At 33.9% G+C, this 14,912-nt stretch overlaps 3 protein-coding genes and 1 long non-coding RNA gene across 6 annotated transcripts; 2 read left to right on the top strand and 2 right to left on the bottom strand.

Annotated features, from left to right (window-relative positions):
- Nucleotides 1-1,241: 1,241 nt before the first annotated feature.
- On the bottom strand, nt 1,242-1,942 carry LOC149887934 (uncharacterized). Its single transcript, XR_016453036.1, has 3 exons — nt 1,804-1,942; nt 1,542-1,718; nt 1,242-1,393 (listed from the first exon to the last, which is right to left on the bottom strand). It is a non-coding gene; the product is annotated as an uncharacterized LOC149887934 (long non-coding RNA).
- A 2,145-nt stretch (nt 1,943-4,087) lies between these two features.
- Nucleotides 4,088-6,390, top strand: LOC149887933 (uncharacterized). Of its 2 annotated transcripts, XM_090088260.1 has the most exons (7): nt 4,088-4,433; nt 5,033-5,162; nt 5,246-5,301; nt 5,436-5,484; nt 5,729-5,769; nt 5,855-6,091; nt 6,236-6,390. In XM_090088260.1, exons 2-6 carry the CDS (start codon nt 5,112-5,114, stop codon nt 6,084-6,086), a joined length of 429 nt encoding a protein of 142 aa, XP_089944386.1. In that variant the 5' UTR covers nt 4,088-4,433; nt 5,033-5,111; the 3' UTR covers nt 6,087-6,091; nt 6,236-6,390. The 2 variants fall into 2 exon arrangements, with proteins under 2 accessions (XP_089944386.1, XP_089944385.1); XM_090088259.1 differs by lacking the exon at nt 4,088-4,433 and having other exon boundaries at nt 4,591-5,162.
- A 1,916-nt stretch (nt 6,391-8,306) lies between these two features.
- On the bottom strand, nt 8,307-10,609 carry LOC149887932 (uncharacterized). 2 transcript variants are annotated; one of them, XM_090088268.1, is made up of 7 exons: nt 10,264-10,609; nt 9,535-9,664; nt 9,396-9,451; nt 9,213-9,261; nt 8,928-8,968; nt 8,606-8,842; nt 8,307-8,461 (listed from the first exon to the last, which is right to left on the bottom strand). In XM_090088268.1, the coding sequence occupies exons 2-6, from the start codon at nt 9,583-9,585 to the stop codon at nt 8,611-8,613; spliced, it is 429 nt and encodes a 142-aa protein (XP_089944394.1). In that variant the 5' UTR covers nt 9,586-9,664; nt 10,264-10,609; the 3' UTR covers nt 8,307-8,461; nt 8,606-8,610. The 2 variants fall into 2 exon arrangements, with proteins under 2 accessions (XP_089944394.1, XP_089944393.1); XM_090088267.1 differs by lacking the exon at nt 10,264-10,609 and having other exon boundaries at nt 9,535-10,106.
- Nucleotides 10,610-11,913: 1,304 nt separating this feature from the next.
- LOC149887931 (uncharacterized) lies at nt 11,914-13,484 on the top strand. The gene is made up of 6 exons (XM_090089440.1): nt 11,914-12,293; nt 12,377-12,432; nt 12,575-12,623; nt 12,853-12,893; nt 12,979-13,185; nt 13,330-13,484. The coding sequence occupies exons 1-5, from the start codon at nt 12,243-12,245 to the stop codon at nt 13,178-13,180; spliced, it is 399 nt and encodes a 132-aa protein (XP_089945566.1). The 5' UTR covers nt 11,914-12,242; the 3' UTR covers nt 13,181-13,185; nt 13,330-13,484.
- Nucleotides 13,485-14,912: the final 1,428 nt, after the last annotated feature.

The following is a 14,912-nucleotide window of genomic DNA, read 5'->3' as shown; positions in this document are numbered from 1 at the left end:
TTTTGCGATTAAAAATCCTCTAAATTTGACGCAAAATCTCCTCTAATATCCTCCTTTTTTTTATGAAAATTTTGTGTGGCCACCCTGGATTTGCTAAAAAATAAAGAACGTTTTTGTTGTAAAAAAGAACATAAACGTCTTAATCTTTCAAAAATGGATGCTGAATTCAGTTCACTACTTCTAACTTTCTAATCGCATCTTTAGTTACACCTTTTTTATGACAAAAATCATAATATATATATTTGATATATATTTATATATATATTTGCATAATTAGTATTTTAACTTATCAATTAAAAATTTTTTTTTTAGGAAATTCGCCATTTGATTGGCTTTCAACACCAATGTTGATAAAACGGCGACATTAATGACAATGAAACTTCTGTGGTAGAAACAACATTTTCATACTTTCGTAGACATCGAGATGGCGGCCGCGTAACTGCTGTTGATCCCATTGAAAGTAATAGACATTTTAAAACTACAATTAGTGAGAAACTGCGTAGCGGCGATAAGTCTTTATCTGATAAAGCTTATTCATCTTGCCAAAATGCTCTACAGCATACGTAAAGCAATACAAAATGAAATAATTTAGTCTCCTGGTAAACTTTTACGTGAAAAAATAATTATAAGGATTCATCAGGCATAAATTATCTCAAAATTTGTGGATGAAAAGACATCTCTCTGTTCGTGAACAAATTTGCTAATGACAGCTTCACACTAAGAAAAACATCTTAAAAATAGCCAAAAATGATTTCAAAATAAAAAGCGCTTCGTTCTTATTAAAAAACAATAGATAGAAATTTGTCTAATGCATACAGTGGCATTTTGATCGGTAACAATGGAATTTTGATCGGTAACAATGGCATTTTATTCGGTAGCTATGGCTGTTTATCAGAAATGCATTCTATTTTAAAAGCGAATTACATTTGAAAGTGACAGAATGTAAAAGTCACGTCAGAATAAAGTAAATAAAAAAAGAAAAAATTTAGATGGAACGAAACACTTCAGTTCAAGTCCAAACAAATGATGTAATAGAAACATTACATCCAGCTAACCTCTCGGCGGAAAGTCTTTCAAAAGACTTTCCGCCGAGAGGTTAGCTGGATATAATGTTTCGTTTTGAGATTTCATTAAAATAAAGCTAGCCTAAACTCGTGAGAAAAGAAAAGACAACATTTTCAGCCATTTACTACAAGAAAGCGCGAAGCACCGATTACCGTCGAGAAAAAAACACTGCAAAGTTCAAACAAAGTTAAGTTTCTATATAAAACACAAACTCAATATTTATCTATAAAACTTCAATAAATGATAAACAGCCGTTTTTTCAACAACCATCTTCCCGCGAAACTTCATTGACCAAAACGGCTTCTTCCTTTTCGTTCTGTTCCTTTATCTGTAAAAAAAAAAAAAAAAAGTGATTAAAGAAACTGTTATCTTTTTCATCGTAGAAAATACAAACGACATGGCGACATTTTAAAGATTCGCATTAAAGCCTTTTTCTTTTAATGCAAAACTTTTAAATCATTAAAAACCAAACTTACGACGATTATTTGCCACGACCGCCTCCTCGATGACCTTCTCTATGACCGCCCCCTCTATCTCCACCTCCTCTATGACTGCCTCCTCTGTGACCCCCTCCTCTGTGATCGCCTCCTCTGTTACCTCCATTTCTAGGATCATTCATATTGATCATAGTTTCGTAATCGCCGTCTTCGTATCTAAAACAATTTTCGTTTTCAAAAAGTCAAATGCAATTTAAATGGATAAACATCGATTCTACCAATATAGTAATCTAAAACTTACGACTCTCTTTTTCGATAACTCATTAACAACCCTTCGTCTTCCTATATTGAAAAAAAAATTAAACCAAAGTCTAAATTCATTTGAAATTTATTCGTTAATAAGTGTTTTTTCTTACTATAAGAAGTTAAAAAAAAAAAAAAAAAAAGAAAAGCAAATAAAAAATAAAACGTAAATATTAGGCAAAACGAAGAATGAAAAGCTTTTCTACACGCGCTAAATGCTCATAAAGTCAGCAACAAAAACGTCGAGATAAACACAAACAAAAAATACTTCAGTTGGGTCTTTTTTATAACCGACATCGTAGTCTCTTTCTTCGTATCTAAAACAATTGTCACTTGCAGTTTACTGGCATTAAACGAATTGGCATCTTCTAACAAACACAAATAAAATCCTGATCAACCCACCGTCGCTGTTGTCAATTATCATCGGTTTTAAAGTGCACGTAGCAAAGAGATACTTACCTAACTTCTGCCTCGAGATTGCTGTTTACACGTCGACTCGGAGCAGCGTCGTGGAGCTAAAGGAAAAACGAATAAATGATCCGATTATCTGGTTACACTGTATTTGAACTTAGTCAAATGGCAAGTTAAAAACACTCACAAAGAGTTGAGCAGAAATCACAAGCAGAACCAGCACGCTAACTCGACCCATCTTTAGCACGACTCTTCGCAAATAAAAACAAGCGAACTTTTCATCCTTTTTATATCGTGTGCAACTTTCGCAATTGCCCCTAAAATAGCACAGAACTACGTTTTAACATTTTGAACGTTCTTCGATTGGATGAACCTTTGATCTTGCGTGAACAGATTAAGTTTTATTGTCAATCCATTTTTTGTTATAGTCGTAAAACTGACGTTAAACGTTTTGCCTCTGTTCTAATTATTGCCTAAGAAATATTCCACAGTGATGTCGTCGCTAAGTGCGGTAGTTTTACCAAAAGCCCCCCACGACTGTTAATGTGCAAAAGTGTAAGCTTATTTAATGTACAGGGTGACCACAAAGTATCCGCACACGAGACGGTTTCATCTTGTGAAAATATAAGCATAAAAGCACTTATGTATTTTCTTATTTATTTTCTTATTTATTTACTTATAAATTGTTCCTTGGGCTCAAAAAGAACTTGGAAATCGTATTTGGACGTTCATGCAAGATGGAGCTCCAGCCCATAAAAAGAAGACAGTTCAGGATTTTTGTGCGGCAACTTTTCCTGATTTTATCAACTTTTCTCAATGGCCGCCATCGAGCCCCGATCTTAACCCGATGGATTTCTCAGTCTGGAGCGTCCTAGAAGGAAAGGCATGCCAAAAGCCGCATAAAAATATTGAAAGTTTAAAAAAATCACTACTGAAAGCTTGGGATTCTCTGGACCCTGCCTACTTGCTCGCCACCGTCGAAGCATTCCCGAGACGCCTACAGGCCTGTTATTTTGCTGATGGAGGAAAATTCGAATTCAATCTTTGAATCATAATTGTTATAGTTCAATAAATGTTTTAAAATAAAATTTGTGTTCCAAATACTTTCTACATGCTTTTTATTAAGCTCTTTATCTGTGCGGATACTTTGTGGTCACCCTGTAATTAATTGACAAGTTTTCTTTATACCGCGAATGTAGTGGCGAATGAAAAGTTTGTTACTTAGCAAGCTTTCATGAGCGTTTTTAACGTTGGAATACATGTCCTTATGTTATATCGTCGAATGGTTGCATCTCTATGTAATTAGCATCTAAAATTTAAAAAAATTTGCCTCCTTTGTTTTCCTTTTTATTAATTGGTGATTTAGAGGCTAATGCCCACGCCTCCAAATAACATTCTTTCCACCCTCGTAAAGTTGAAGTTCTTTTTAATGTCTTTAAATTTGTCATATATGGCTTTAACATGTTTATTATGGCTGGCTCCGAACCGAAAACTCGTTATCCGAACTGATTTTCATTTTGATTTGTTTTTGTAAAAGTGAATGGTTTCTGCAACCAACAGAGCAAATATTATGGGCCGTAGGTAAAGAACTTTTTCCCAAAGTAATTCAACCTTAAGAAACTTTCAATGAAGTGGCACCCCTTTCTTACACTGTTAAATTTTTAAAGTTTAATGTATGCACGTAAATCCTCCGTGTTCAGAAACCTGACAACTATTTCACTAAAAGTTTTTAAGTTTTTCCTAAAAACTTTCCTACATATGCAAATATTCCTCCTTTTAACTCAGCTTAGTCAACAGCTTTTCAAAAACAAGTTTGATATAAACATCTGTTTAATAAAAGGAATACAAATTAAGAATTAAAAAGAAAAACTTTCTCGGAAAAGTGCATTAATTAGGCATTAATCGAGGAATTGGTGCATTCTTCTGTAAAAAGTAACTTATGAATTGCCAATAAAACTCTTTGTGAGATTAATCATTTCACAATTATCTCACGATCACCTTAAAGAAAAGAGTAAACGAAAAGTTATGCCAACGTCATCTTGAAAGGATCATAACAATGTTTAGTTCGTTTGCAAAGGTTTTCCTCAAGTAACAAAGAAAAATCGAAGAAGTTTTCTTTTAATACAAATTTTTAACTTCCACAATAATATTTTGCATAATGAAAAAAGAACAAAAAAAAAAAAAAAAAAAAACGAAAAAACGAGGCTTAAGTTAAAGGTAAAACGTGTTTTTCTTTTTTTTTTTTTTTTTGCTCAACGTCAATACGCATGCGTAATAGCTGCTATGTATCAATAAAGGAAAAATCACCTCTTTTACATTTTTTTTTCTAAATCAATTGTCAGTCATTCATTGCCCATAATTTAAAGCTGTAGAACTAGTTGCCTAAAACTGTAAAAAAAGCAATCTAGAACTGCAACGTGTAACATAGAGCTTTATCTATAACAGAGGGAAGATCTCTGTGTTAAAGAGGCCCAATATTAAAAATGATCATCAAAGCTTGCTAAGTAACAAACTTTTCATTCGCTACTACATTCGCGGTATAAAGAAAACTTGTCAATTAATTACATTAAATAAGCTTACACTTTTGCACATTAACAGTCGTGGGAGGCTTTTGGTAAAACTACCGCACTTAGCGATGACATCATTGTGGAATTTTCTTAGGCAATAATTGCACCAGCGACAATACGTTTAGGGTCAGTTTTACGGTTATAACAAAAACGGATTGACAATAAAGCTTAATCAATTCACGCACGATCGAAAGTTTCATCCAATCGCAGAATGTTCATAATGTTAAAACGTATTCTGTGCTGTTTTAGGGGCAATTGCGAAAGTTGCACACGATATAAAAAGGATGAAAAGTTCACTTGTTTTTATTTGCAAAGAGACGTGCTAAAGATGGGTCGAGTTAGCGTGCTGGTCCTGCTTGTGATTTCTGTTCAACTCTTTGTGAGTGTTTTTAACTTGCCATTTGACTAAGTTCAAATACAGTGTAACCAGATAATCGGATCATTTATTCGTTTTTCCTTTAGCTCCACGACGCTGCTCCGAGTCGACGTGTAAACAGCAATCTCGAGGCAGAAGTTAGGTAAGTATCTCTTTGCTACGTGCACTTTAAAACCGATGATAATTGACAACAGCGATGGTGGTCAGGATTTTATTTGTGTTTGTTAGATGCCAATTCGTTTAATGCCAGTAAACTGCAAGCAACAATTGTTTTAGATACGAAGAGAGAGACTACGACGTCGGTTATAAAAAAGACATAACAGAAGTATTTTTATTTGTTTTTGTCTCAATGCTTTTGTTGCCGACATATTTGTACCCAAATCGTTCATTCTTTGCTTTGCCTGATAATTACGTTTTATTTTTCGTTTTGTTGTTTGCTTTTTTTTTGTTTTTTTTAATTTATTTTTTTTATTCGTCAATAGGTTTTTTTTTTTTTTAAAAGAAAAACCTTTTGACGAATAAATTTCAAATGAAAATAAACTTTGGTTAACAATTTTTTTTTAACCAAGGAAGATGAAGGGTTGTTAATGAATTATCGAAAAAGAGAACCGTAAGTTACAGATTATTCTGTTTGTAGAAACAATGTTAATCCATTCAAATTGCATTTGACTTTTTGAAAACGACAATTGTTTTAGGTACGAAGACGGCGATTACGAAACTATGAACAAGATGAATGATCCTGGAAATGGAGGTAATAGAGGAGGCGGTCACAGAGGAGGGGGTCACAGAGGAGGCGGTCACAGAGGAGAGGGTCACAGAGGAGGCGGTCACAGAGGAGAGGGTCACAGAGGAGGCGGTCATAGAGGAGGTGGAGATAGAGGGAGCGGTCATAGAGAAGGTCATCGAGGAGGCGGTCGTGGCAAATAATCGTCGTAAGTTTGGTTTTTAATGATTTAAAAGTTTTGCATTAAAAGAAAAAGGCTTTAACACGAATCTTTAAAATGTCGCCATGTCGTATGTTTTTTCTACGATGAAAAAGATAACAGTTTCTTTAATCACTTTTTTTTTTTTTACAGATAAAGGAACAGAACGAAAAGGAAGAAGCCGTTTTGGTCAATGAAGTTTCGCGGGAAGATGGTTGTTGAAAAAACGGCTGTTTATCATTTATTGAAGTTTTATAGATAAATATTCAGTTTGTGTTTTATATAGAAACTAAAATTTGTTTGAACTTTGCAGTGTTTTTTTCTCGACGGTAATCGGTGCTTCGCGCTTTCTTGTAGCAACTGGCTGAAAATGTTACCTTTTTTTTTCTCACGAGTTTAGGCAAGCTCTATTTTAATGAAATCTCAAAACAAAACTTTTGAAAGACTTTCCGCTGAGAGTTTAGCTGGATGTAATGTTTCTATTACATCATTTGTTTGGACTCGAACTGAAGTGTTTCGTTTTATTTTTAATAATCAAGATGTGCGTCGAACTGTCGTTTGCGTCGAGTTCACCAAAAGCCAATCTCATTAGGAAATTTAGTCTGAAGGGACTTTTACATTCTGTCACTTTCAAATGTAATTGACTTGTAAAATAGAAAGTATTTCTGATAATTAGCCATTGTTGTCGATCACAATGTCATCGTTCTTGTCTTTATTTTGTCTTTATTAGACCAATTTCTAACAACAATCTGTAAATGAGAACGATGCACTATTTTTTGTTTCAAATCTTTTTTACCTATTTTGAAGATGTTGTTTGTAGTGTCAAGCTGTCATCGGCAAAAAAGTCATCAGGGCCGTTGAAACTTATTTTAAAGTAGAGGGACTTAACCATCATAGACAGTGGTGAGTGATTGCAAGAAATATGGAAAGAACAATAAACTAGAGAAACAGCCTTTTTTATATACAGCCCTATTCAGGGGGTTTTCCCGCCCAGGAGGTTGAATAAAGTAATGAGCCGTGCTTATTTTCTACTTTCGTAAAAGAACTCGAACCGTTTTTGGAAAAAAAACAGGTTTGGGAAAAAAACAGGTTTAGGGTTTCTCCCGAAAACCTAAAACTTAAAGTTTTTTTTTTGACGAAAGGTGATAAAAAAAAAACAGGTTTGGGAAAATTAAAAAAAACAGGTTTGGGAAAACCTGTTTTTTTGGAAAAAACAGGTTTTCGTCAAAAAAAAAAGTTTAAACTTTTTTCAAACACATGAAATAACATGAAAAATAAGTCGTTATTAACCCATAGGATTTATCTGGGGTAACAATTGCCAGTATGAAATTAGGTTTTCGGGAGAAACCCTAAACCTGTTTTTTTCCCAAACCTGTTTTTTTTTTATCACCTTTCGTCAAAAAAAAAACTTTAAGTTTTAGGTTTTCGGGAGAAACCCTAAACCTGTTTTTTTCCCAAACCTGTTTTTTTTCCAAAAACGGTTCGAGTTCTTTTACGAAAGTAGAAAATAAGCACGGCTCATTACTTTATTCAACCTCCTGGGCGGGAAAACCCCCTGAATAGGGCTGTATATAAAAAAGGCTGTTTCTCTAGTTTATTGTTCTTTCCATATTTCTTGCAATCACTCACCACTGTCTATGATGGTTAAGTCCCTCTACTTTAAAATAAGTTTCAACGGCCCTGATGACTTTTTTGCCGATGACAGCTTGACACTACAAACAACATCTTCAAAATAGGTAAAAAAGATTTGAAACAAAAAATAGTGCATCGTTCTCATTTACAGATTGTTGTTAGAAATTGGTCTAATAAAGACAAAATAAAGACAAGAACGATGACATTGTGATCGACAACAATGGCTAATTATCAGAAATACTTTCTATTTTACAAGTCAATTACATTTGAAAGTGACAGAATGTAAAAGTCCCTTCAGACTAAATTTCCTAATGAGATTGGCTTTTGGTGAACTCGACGCAAACGACAGTTCGACGCACATCTTGATTATTAAAAATAAAACGAAACACTTCAGTTCGAGTCCAAACAAATGATGTAATAGAAACATTACATCCAGCTAAACTCTCAGCGGAAAGTCTTTCAAAAGTTTTGTTTTGAGATTTCATTAAAATAGAGCTTGCCTAAACTCGTGAGAAAAAAAAAGGTAACATTTTCAGCCAGTTGCTACAAGAAAGCGCGAAGCACCGATTACCGTCGAGAAAAAAACACTGCAAAGTTCAAACAAATTTTAGTTTCTATATAAAACACAAACTGAATATTTATCTATAAAACTTCAATAAATGATAAACAGCCGTTTTTTCAACAACCATCTTCCCGCGAAACTTCATTGACCAAAACGGCTTCTTCCTTTTCGTTCTGTTCCTTTATCTGTAAAAAAAAAAAAAGTGATTAAAGAAACTGTTATCTTTTTCATCGTAGAAAAAACATACGACATGGCGACATTTTAAAGATTCGTGTTAAAGCCTTTTTCTTTTAATGCAAAACTTTTAAATCATTAAAAACCAAACTTACGACGATTATTTGCCACGACCGCCTCCTCGATGACCTTCTCTATGACCGCTCCCTCTATCTCCACCTCCTCTATGACCGCCTCCTCTGTGACCCTCTCCTCTGTGACCGCCTCCTCTGTGACCCTCTCCTCTGTGACCGCCTCCTCTGTGACCCCCTCCTCTGTGACCGCCTCCTCTATTACCTCCATTTCCAGGATCATTCATCTTGTTCATAGTTTCGTAATCGCCGTCTTCGTACCTAAAACAATTGTCGTTTTCAAAAAGTCAAATGCAATTTGAATGGATTAACATTGTTTCTACAAACAGAATAATCTGTAACTTACGGTTCTCTTTTTCGATAATTCATTAACAACCCTTCATCTTCCTTGGTTAAAAAAAAATTGTTAACCAAAGTTTATTTTCATTTGAAATTTATTCGTCAAAAGGTTTTTCTTTTAAAAAAAAAAAAAACCTATTGACGAATAAAAAAAATAAATTAAAAAAAACAAAAAAAAAGCAAACAACAAAACGAAAAATAAAACGTAATTATCAGGCAAAGCAAAGAATGAACGATTTGGGTACAAATATGTCGGCAACAAAAGCATTGAGACAAAAACAAATAAAAATACTTCTGTTATGTCTTTTTTATAACCGACGTCGTAGTCTCTCTCTTCGTATCTAAAACAATTGTTGCTTGCAGTTTACTGGCATTAAACGAATTGGCATCTAACAAACACAAATAAAATCCTGACCACCATCGCTGTTGTCAATTATCATCGGTTTTAAAGTGCACGTAGCAAAGAGATACTTACCTAACTTCTGCCTCGAGATTGCTGTTTACACGTCGACTCGGAGCAGCGTCGTGGAGCTAAAGGAAAAACGAATAAATGATCCGATTATCTGGTTACACTGTATTTGAACTTAGTCAAATGGCAAGTTAAAAACACTCACAAAGAGTTGAACAGAAATCACAAGCAGGACCAGCACGCTAACTCGACCCATCTTTAGCACGTCTCTTTGCAAATAAAAACAAGTGAACTTTTCATCCTTTTTATATCGTGTGCAACTTTCGCAATTGCCCCTAAAACAGCACAGAATACGTTTTAACATTATGAACATTCTGCGATTGGATGAAACTTTCGATCGTGCGTGAATTGATTAAGCTTTATTGTCAATCCGTTTTTGTTATAACCGTAAAACTGACCCTAAACGTATTGTCGCTGGTGCAATTATTGCCTAAGAAAATTCCACAATGATGTCATCGCTAAGTGCGGTAGTTTTACCAAAAGCCTCCCACGACTGTTAATGTGCAAAAGTGTAAGCTTATTTAATGTAATTAATTGACAAGTTTTCTTTATACCGCGAATGTAGTAGCGAATGAAAAGTTTGTTACTTAGCAAGCTTTGATGATCATTTTTAATATTGGGCCTCTTTAACACAGAGATCTTCCCTCTGTTATAGATAAAGCTCTATGTTACACGTTGCAGTTCTAGATTGCTTTTTTTACAGTTTTAGGCAACTAGTTCTACAGCTTTAAATTATGGGCAATGAATGACTGACAATTGATTTAGAAAAAAAAATGTAAAAGAGGTGATTTTTCCTTTATTGATACATAGCAGCTATTACGCATGCGTATTGACGTTGAGCAAAAAAAAAAAAAAAAAGAAAAACACGTTTTACCTTTAACTTAAGCCTCGTTTTTTCGTTTTTTTTTTTTTTTTTTTTTGTTCTTTTTTCATTATGCAAAATATTATTGTGGAAGTTAAAAATTTGTATTAAAAGAAAACTTCTTCGATTTTTCTTTGTTACTTGAGGAAAACCTTTGCAAACGAACTAAACATTGTTATGATCCTTTCAAGATGACGTTGGCATAACTTTTCGTTTACTCTTTTCTTTAAGGTGATCGTGAGATAATTGTGAAATGATTAATCTCACAAAGAGTTTTATTGGCAATTCATAAGTTACTTTTTACAGAAGAATGCACCAATTCCTCGATTAATGCCTAATTAATGCACTTTTCCGAGAAAGTTTTTCTTTTTAATTCTTAATTTGTATTCCTTTTATTAAACAGATGTTTATATCAAACTTGTTTTTGAAAAGCTGTTGACTAAGCTGAGTTAAAAGGAGGAATATTTGCATATGTAGGAAAGTTTTTAGGAAAAACTTAAAAACTTTTAGTGAAATAGTTGTCAGGTTTCTGAACACGGAGGATTTACGTGCATACATTAAACTTTAAAAATTTAACAGTGTAAGAAAGGGGTGCCACTTCATTGAAAGTTTCTTAAGGTTGAATTACTTTGGGAAAAAGTTCTTTACCTACGGCCCATAATATTTGCTCTGTTGGTTGCAGAAACCATTCACTTTTACAAAAACAAATCAAAATGAAAATCAGTTCGGATAACGAGTTTTCGGTTCGGAGCCAGCCATAATAAACATGTTAAAGCCATATATGACAAATTTAAAGACATTAAAAAGAACTTCAACTTTACGAGGGTGGAAAGAATGTTATTTGGAGGCGTGGGCATTAGCCTCTAAATCACCAATTAATAAAAAGGAAAACAAAGGAGGCAAATTTTTTTAAATTTTAGATGCTAATTACATAGAGATGCAACCATTCGACGATATAACATAAGGACATGTATTCCAACGTTAAAAACGCTCATGAAAGCTTGCTAAGTAACAAACTTTTCATTCGCCACTACATTCGCGGTATAAAGAAAACTTGTCAATTAATTACAGGGTGACCACAAAGTATCCGCACAGATAAAGAGCTTAATAAAAAGCATGTAGAAAGTATTTGGAACACAAATTTTATTTTAAAACATTTATTGAACTATAACAATTATGATTCAAAGATTGAATTCGAATTTTCCTCCATCAGCAAAATAACAGGCCTGTAGGCGTCTCGGGAATGCTTCGACGGTGGCGAGCAAGTAGGCAGGGTCCAGAGAATCCCAAGCTTTCAGTAGTGATTTTTTTAAACTTTCAATATTTTTATGCGGCTTTTGGCATGCCTTTCCTTCTAGGACGCTCCAGACTGAGAAATCCATCGGGTTAAGATCGGGGCTCGATGGCGGCCATTGAGAAAAGTTGATAAAATCAGGAAAAGTTGCCGCACAAAAATCCTGAACTGTCTTCTTTTTATGGGCTGGAGCTCCATCTTGCATGAACGTCCAAATACGATTTCCAAGTTCTTTTTGAGCCCAAGGAACAATTTATAAGTAAATAAATAAGAAAATAAATAAGAAAATACATAAGTGCTTTTATGCTTATATTTTCACAAGATGAAACCGTCTCGTGTGCGGATACTTTGTGGTCACCCTGTACATTAAATAAGCTTACACTTTTGCACATTAACAGTCGTGGGGGGCTTTTGGTAAAACTACCGCACTTAGCGACGACATCACTGTGGAATATTTCTTAGGCAATAATTAGAACAGAGGCAAAACGTTTAACGTCAGTTTTACGACTATAACAAAAAATGGATTGACAATAAAACTTAATCTGTTCACGCAAGATCAAAGGTTCATCCAATCGAAGAACGTTCAAAATGTTAAAACGTAGTTCTGTGCTATTTTAGGGGCAATTGCGAAAGTTGCACACGATATAAAAAGGATGAAAAGTTCGCTTGTTTTTATTTGCGAAGAGTCGTGCTAAAGATGGGTCGAGTTAGCGTGCTGGTTCTGCTTGTGATTTCTGCTCAACTCTTTGTGAGTGTTTTTAACTTGCCATTTGACTAAGTTCAAATACAGTGTAACCAGATAATCGGATCATTTATTCGTTTTTCCTTTAGCTCCACGACGCTGCTCCGAGTCGACGTGTAAACAGCAATCTCGAGGCAGAAGTTAGGTAAGTATCTCTTTGCTACGTGCACTTTAAAACCGATGATAATTGACAACAGCGACGGTGGGTTGATCAGGATTTTATTTGTGTTTGTTAGAAGATGCCAATTCGTTTAATGCCAGTAAACTGCAAGTGACAATTGTTTTAGATACGAAGAAAGAGACTACGATGTCGGTTATAAAAAAGACCCAACTGAAGTATTTTTTGTTTGTGTTTATCTCGACGTTTTTGTTGCTGACTTTATGAGCATTTAGCGCGTGTAGAAAAGCTTTTCATTCTTCGTTTTGCCTAATATTTACGTTTTATTTTTTATTTGCTTTTCTTTTTTTTTTTTTTTTTTTAACTTCTTATAGTAAGAAAAAACACTTATTAACGAATAAATTTCAAATGAATTTAGACTTTGGTTTAATTTTTTTTTCAATATAGGAAGACGAAGGGTTGTTAATGAGTTATCGAAAAAGAGAGTCGTAAGTTTTAGATTACTATATTGGTAGAATCGATGTTAATCCATTTAAATTGCATTTGACTTTTTGAAAACGAAAATTGTTTTAGATACGAAGACGGCGATTACGAAACTATGAACAAGATGAATGATCCTAGAAATGGAGGTAACAGAGGAGGCGATCACAGAGGAGGCGGTCACAGAGGAGGCGGTCACAGAGGAGGTGGTCACAGAGGAGGCGGTCATAGAGGAGGTGGAGATAGAGGGAGCGGTCATAGAGAAGGTCATCGAGGAGGCGGTCGTGGCAAATAATCGTCGTAAGTTTGGTTTTTAATGATTTAAAAGTTTTGCATTAAAAGAAAAAGGCTTTAACACGAATCTTTAAAATGTCGCCATGTCGTATGTATTTTCTACGATGAAAAAGGTAACAGTTTCTTTAATCACTTTTTTTTTTTTTACAGATAAAGGAACAGAACGAAAAGGAAGAAGCCGTTTTGGTCAATGAAGTTTCGCGGGAAGATGGTTGTTGAAAAAACGGCTGTTTATCATTTATTGAAGTTTTATAGATAAATATTCAGTTTGTGTTTTATATAGAAACTAAAATTTGTTTGAACTTTGCAGTGTTTTTTTCTCGACGGTAATCGGTGCTTTGCGCTTTCTTGTAGCAACTGGCTGAAAATGTTGCCTTTTTTTTTCTCACGAGTTTAGGCAAGCTCTATTTTAATGAAATCTCAAAACAAAACTTTTGAAAGACTTTCCGCCGAGAGTTTAACTGGGTGTAATGTTTCTATTACATTATTTGTTTGGACTTGAACTGAAGCATTTCTTTCCATCAATTTTTTTTTTTTTTTTTTTTAATTTAATTTATTCTGATGTTACTTTTACATTCTGTCACTTTCAAACGTAATTCACTTTTTAAATAGAAAGCATTTCTTACAAATAGCTATTGCTACCGAACAAACTTCTATTGTTACCGATCAAAATGCCATTGTTTGTATCAGACAAGTTTCTATCTATTGTTTTTAATAAGAACGAAGCGCTAATTATTTTGAAATCATTTTTGGCTACTTTGAAGATGTTTTTATAGTGTCAAGCATTTACTTGCAAATCGGTCATCAGGTCCATTGAAATTATTTTTAACGGGAAGGGACCCAGTCATCGTGACGATTGGTGAATGATTATAAGAAATACAGAAAGAAGAAAAGCTAGAGCTGCAACTTTTCATTCATACAGTCCTGCCCAGGGTTTGTACCACTGAGGATGTTATATAAAACAAAGAGTCATGAATGTTTTGGTTTTTTATCCCCATTTGTTTACGCCTTCCAAAATAGTGGCAGCTGCCAGGTTTGGTTTTTTTAAAAAAATGGCTGCTTCAAAAGGATTTTGAAGTAGGGAGCTTAGGCAATTTTTATAGCCAATGTAAATCTTTTTTATTTAAAATGCATTGGATTCCTTAATATATTTTATTTTCAAAATGGTTTCAACCACTTCTGTAGCTTATTTAGTTCCAAAGATATTCGTGTTTTAATATTTTCAATTCATATACATTTTATGAAATATTTCCGTAAAGTTTCTCGTTAAACTTTTGGCACCGAAAAAAAAAAAACTTTATCTTTTTTTTTTTCTGGCGCAAAAAGTTGCTTTAACAATAAAATATCTAAAGACGGGGGAAATTTATAAAATTTCCACTTAGAAAACAAAAAACCCACCCTATTAGATAACGAAAAACAAAAAAAAAAACAAAAACTGTTTGACATAATAAATAAATAGTTGCAGAATCTATTTTTATGTGGGGACGAAAGAATTAGCTTAATTTACTTGTATACAAATAAAACTGAAACATGTAAAGTTAAATAACTTTATCAATTCTAAAGCAAAACGATGTCCCCAAAAAAATTATTGTAGTGCAACCTTTTCTAAAAAAAATAACATCTATATATACATATATACTATTTATTTTCATGGGTGGGTTTTCATTCTTCAACACCTACATAAAATCATTTGTTGCGTTTTTTAGACGAAGTTTTTAATAACGTACGATATA

This window comes from Hydra viridissima, unplaced genomic scaffold (assembly GCF_058129835.1).
Source record: "Hydra viridissima isolate aposymbiotic clone 2 unplaced genomic scaffold, HvirCarnegie_v1 scaffold_5, whole genome shotgun sequence".
Lineage (NCBI taxonomy): Eukaryota > Metazoa > Cnidaria > Hydrozoa > Anthoathecata > Hydridae > Hydra > Hydra viridissima.
The sequence above is the reverse complement of the archived record's forward strand: the minus strand, read 5'-3'. Positions and strand labels throughout refer to the sequence as shown.

What these genes read in the sequence shown, in the direction of transcription:
- LOC149887933 (XM_090088259.1), top strand. Translation starts at nt 4,995, where the DNA reads ATGTTCATAATGTTAAAACGTATTCTGTGCTGTTTTAGGGGCAATTGC. An exon ending in AATCTCGAGGCAGAAGTTAG is followed by an intron (nt 5,302 to 5,435) that starts GTAAGTATCTCT and finishes CAATTGTTTTAG; the next exon opens with ATACGAAGAGAGAGACTACG. An exon ending in ATAAAAAAGACATAACAGAA is followed by an intron (nt 5,485 to 5,728) that starts GTATTTTTATTT and finishes TTTTTAACCAAG; the next exon opens with GAAGATGAAGGGTTGTTAAT.
- LOC149887932 (XM_090088267.1), bottom strand. Translation starts at nt 9,702, where the DNA reads ATGTTCATAATGTTAAAACGTATTCTGTGCTGTTTTAGGGGCAATTGC. An exon ending in ATAAAAAAGACATAACAGAA is followed by an intron (nt 8,969 to 9,212) that starts GTATTTTTATTT and finishes TTTTTAACCAAG; the next exon opens with GAAGATGAAGGGTTGTTAAT. An exon ending in AATTATCGAAAAAGAGAACC is followed by an intron (nt 8,843 to 8,927) that starts GTAAGTTACAGA and finishes CAATTGTTTTAG; the next exon opens with GTACGAAGACGGCGATTACG.
- LOC149887931 (XM_090089440.1), top strand. Translation starts at nt 12,243, where the DNA reads ATGGGTCGAGTTAGCGTGCTGGTTCTGCTTGTGATTTCTGCTCAACTC. An exon ending in ATAAAAAAGACCCAACTGAA is followed by an intron (nt 12,624 to 12,852) that starts GTATTTTTTGTT and finishes TTTTCAATATAG; the next exon opens with GAAGACGAAGGGTTGTTAAT. An exon ending in AGTTATCGAAAAAGAGAGTC is followed by an intron (nt 12,894 to 12,978) that starts GTAAGTTTTAGA and finishes AAATTGTTTTAG; the next exon opens with ATACGAAGACGGCGATTACG.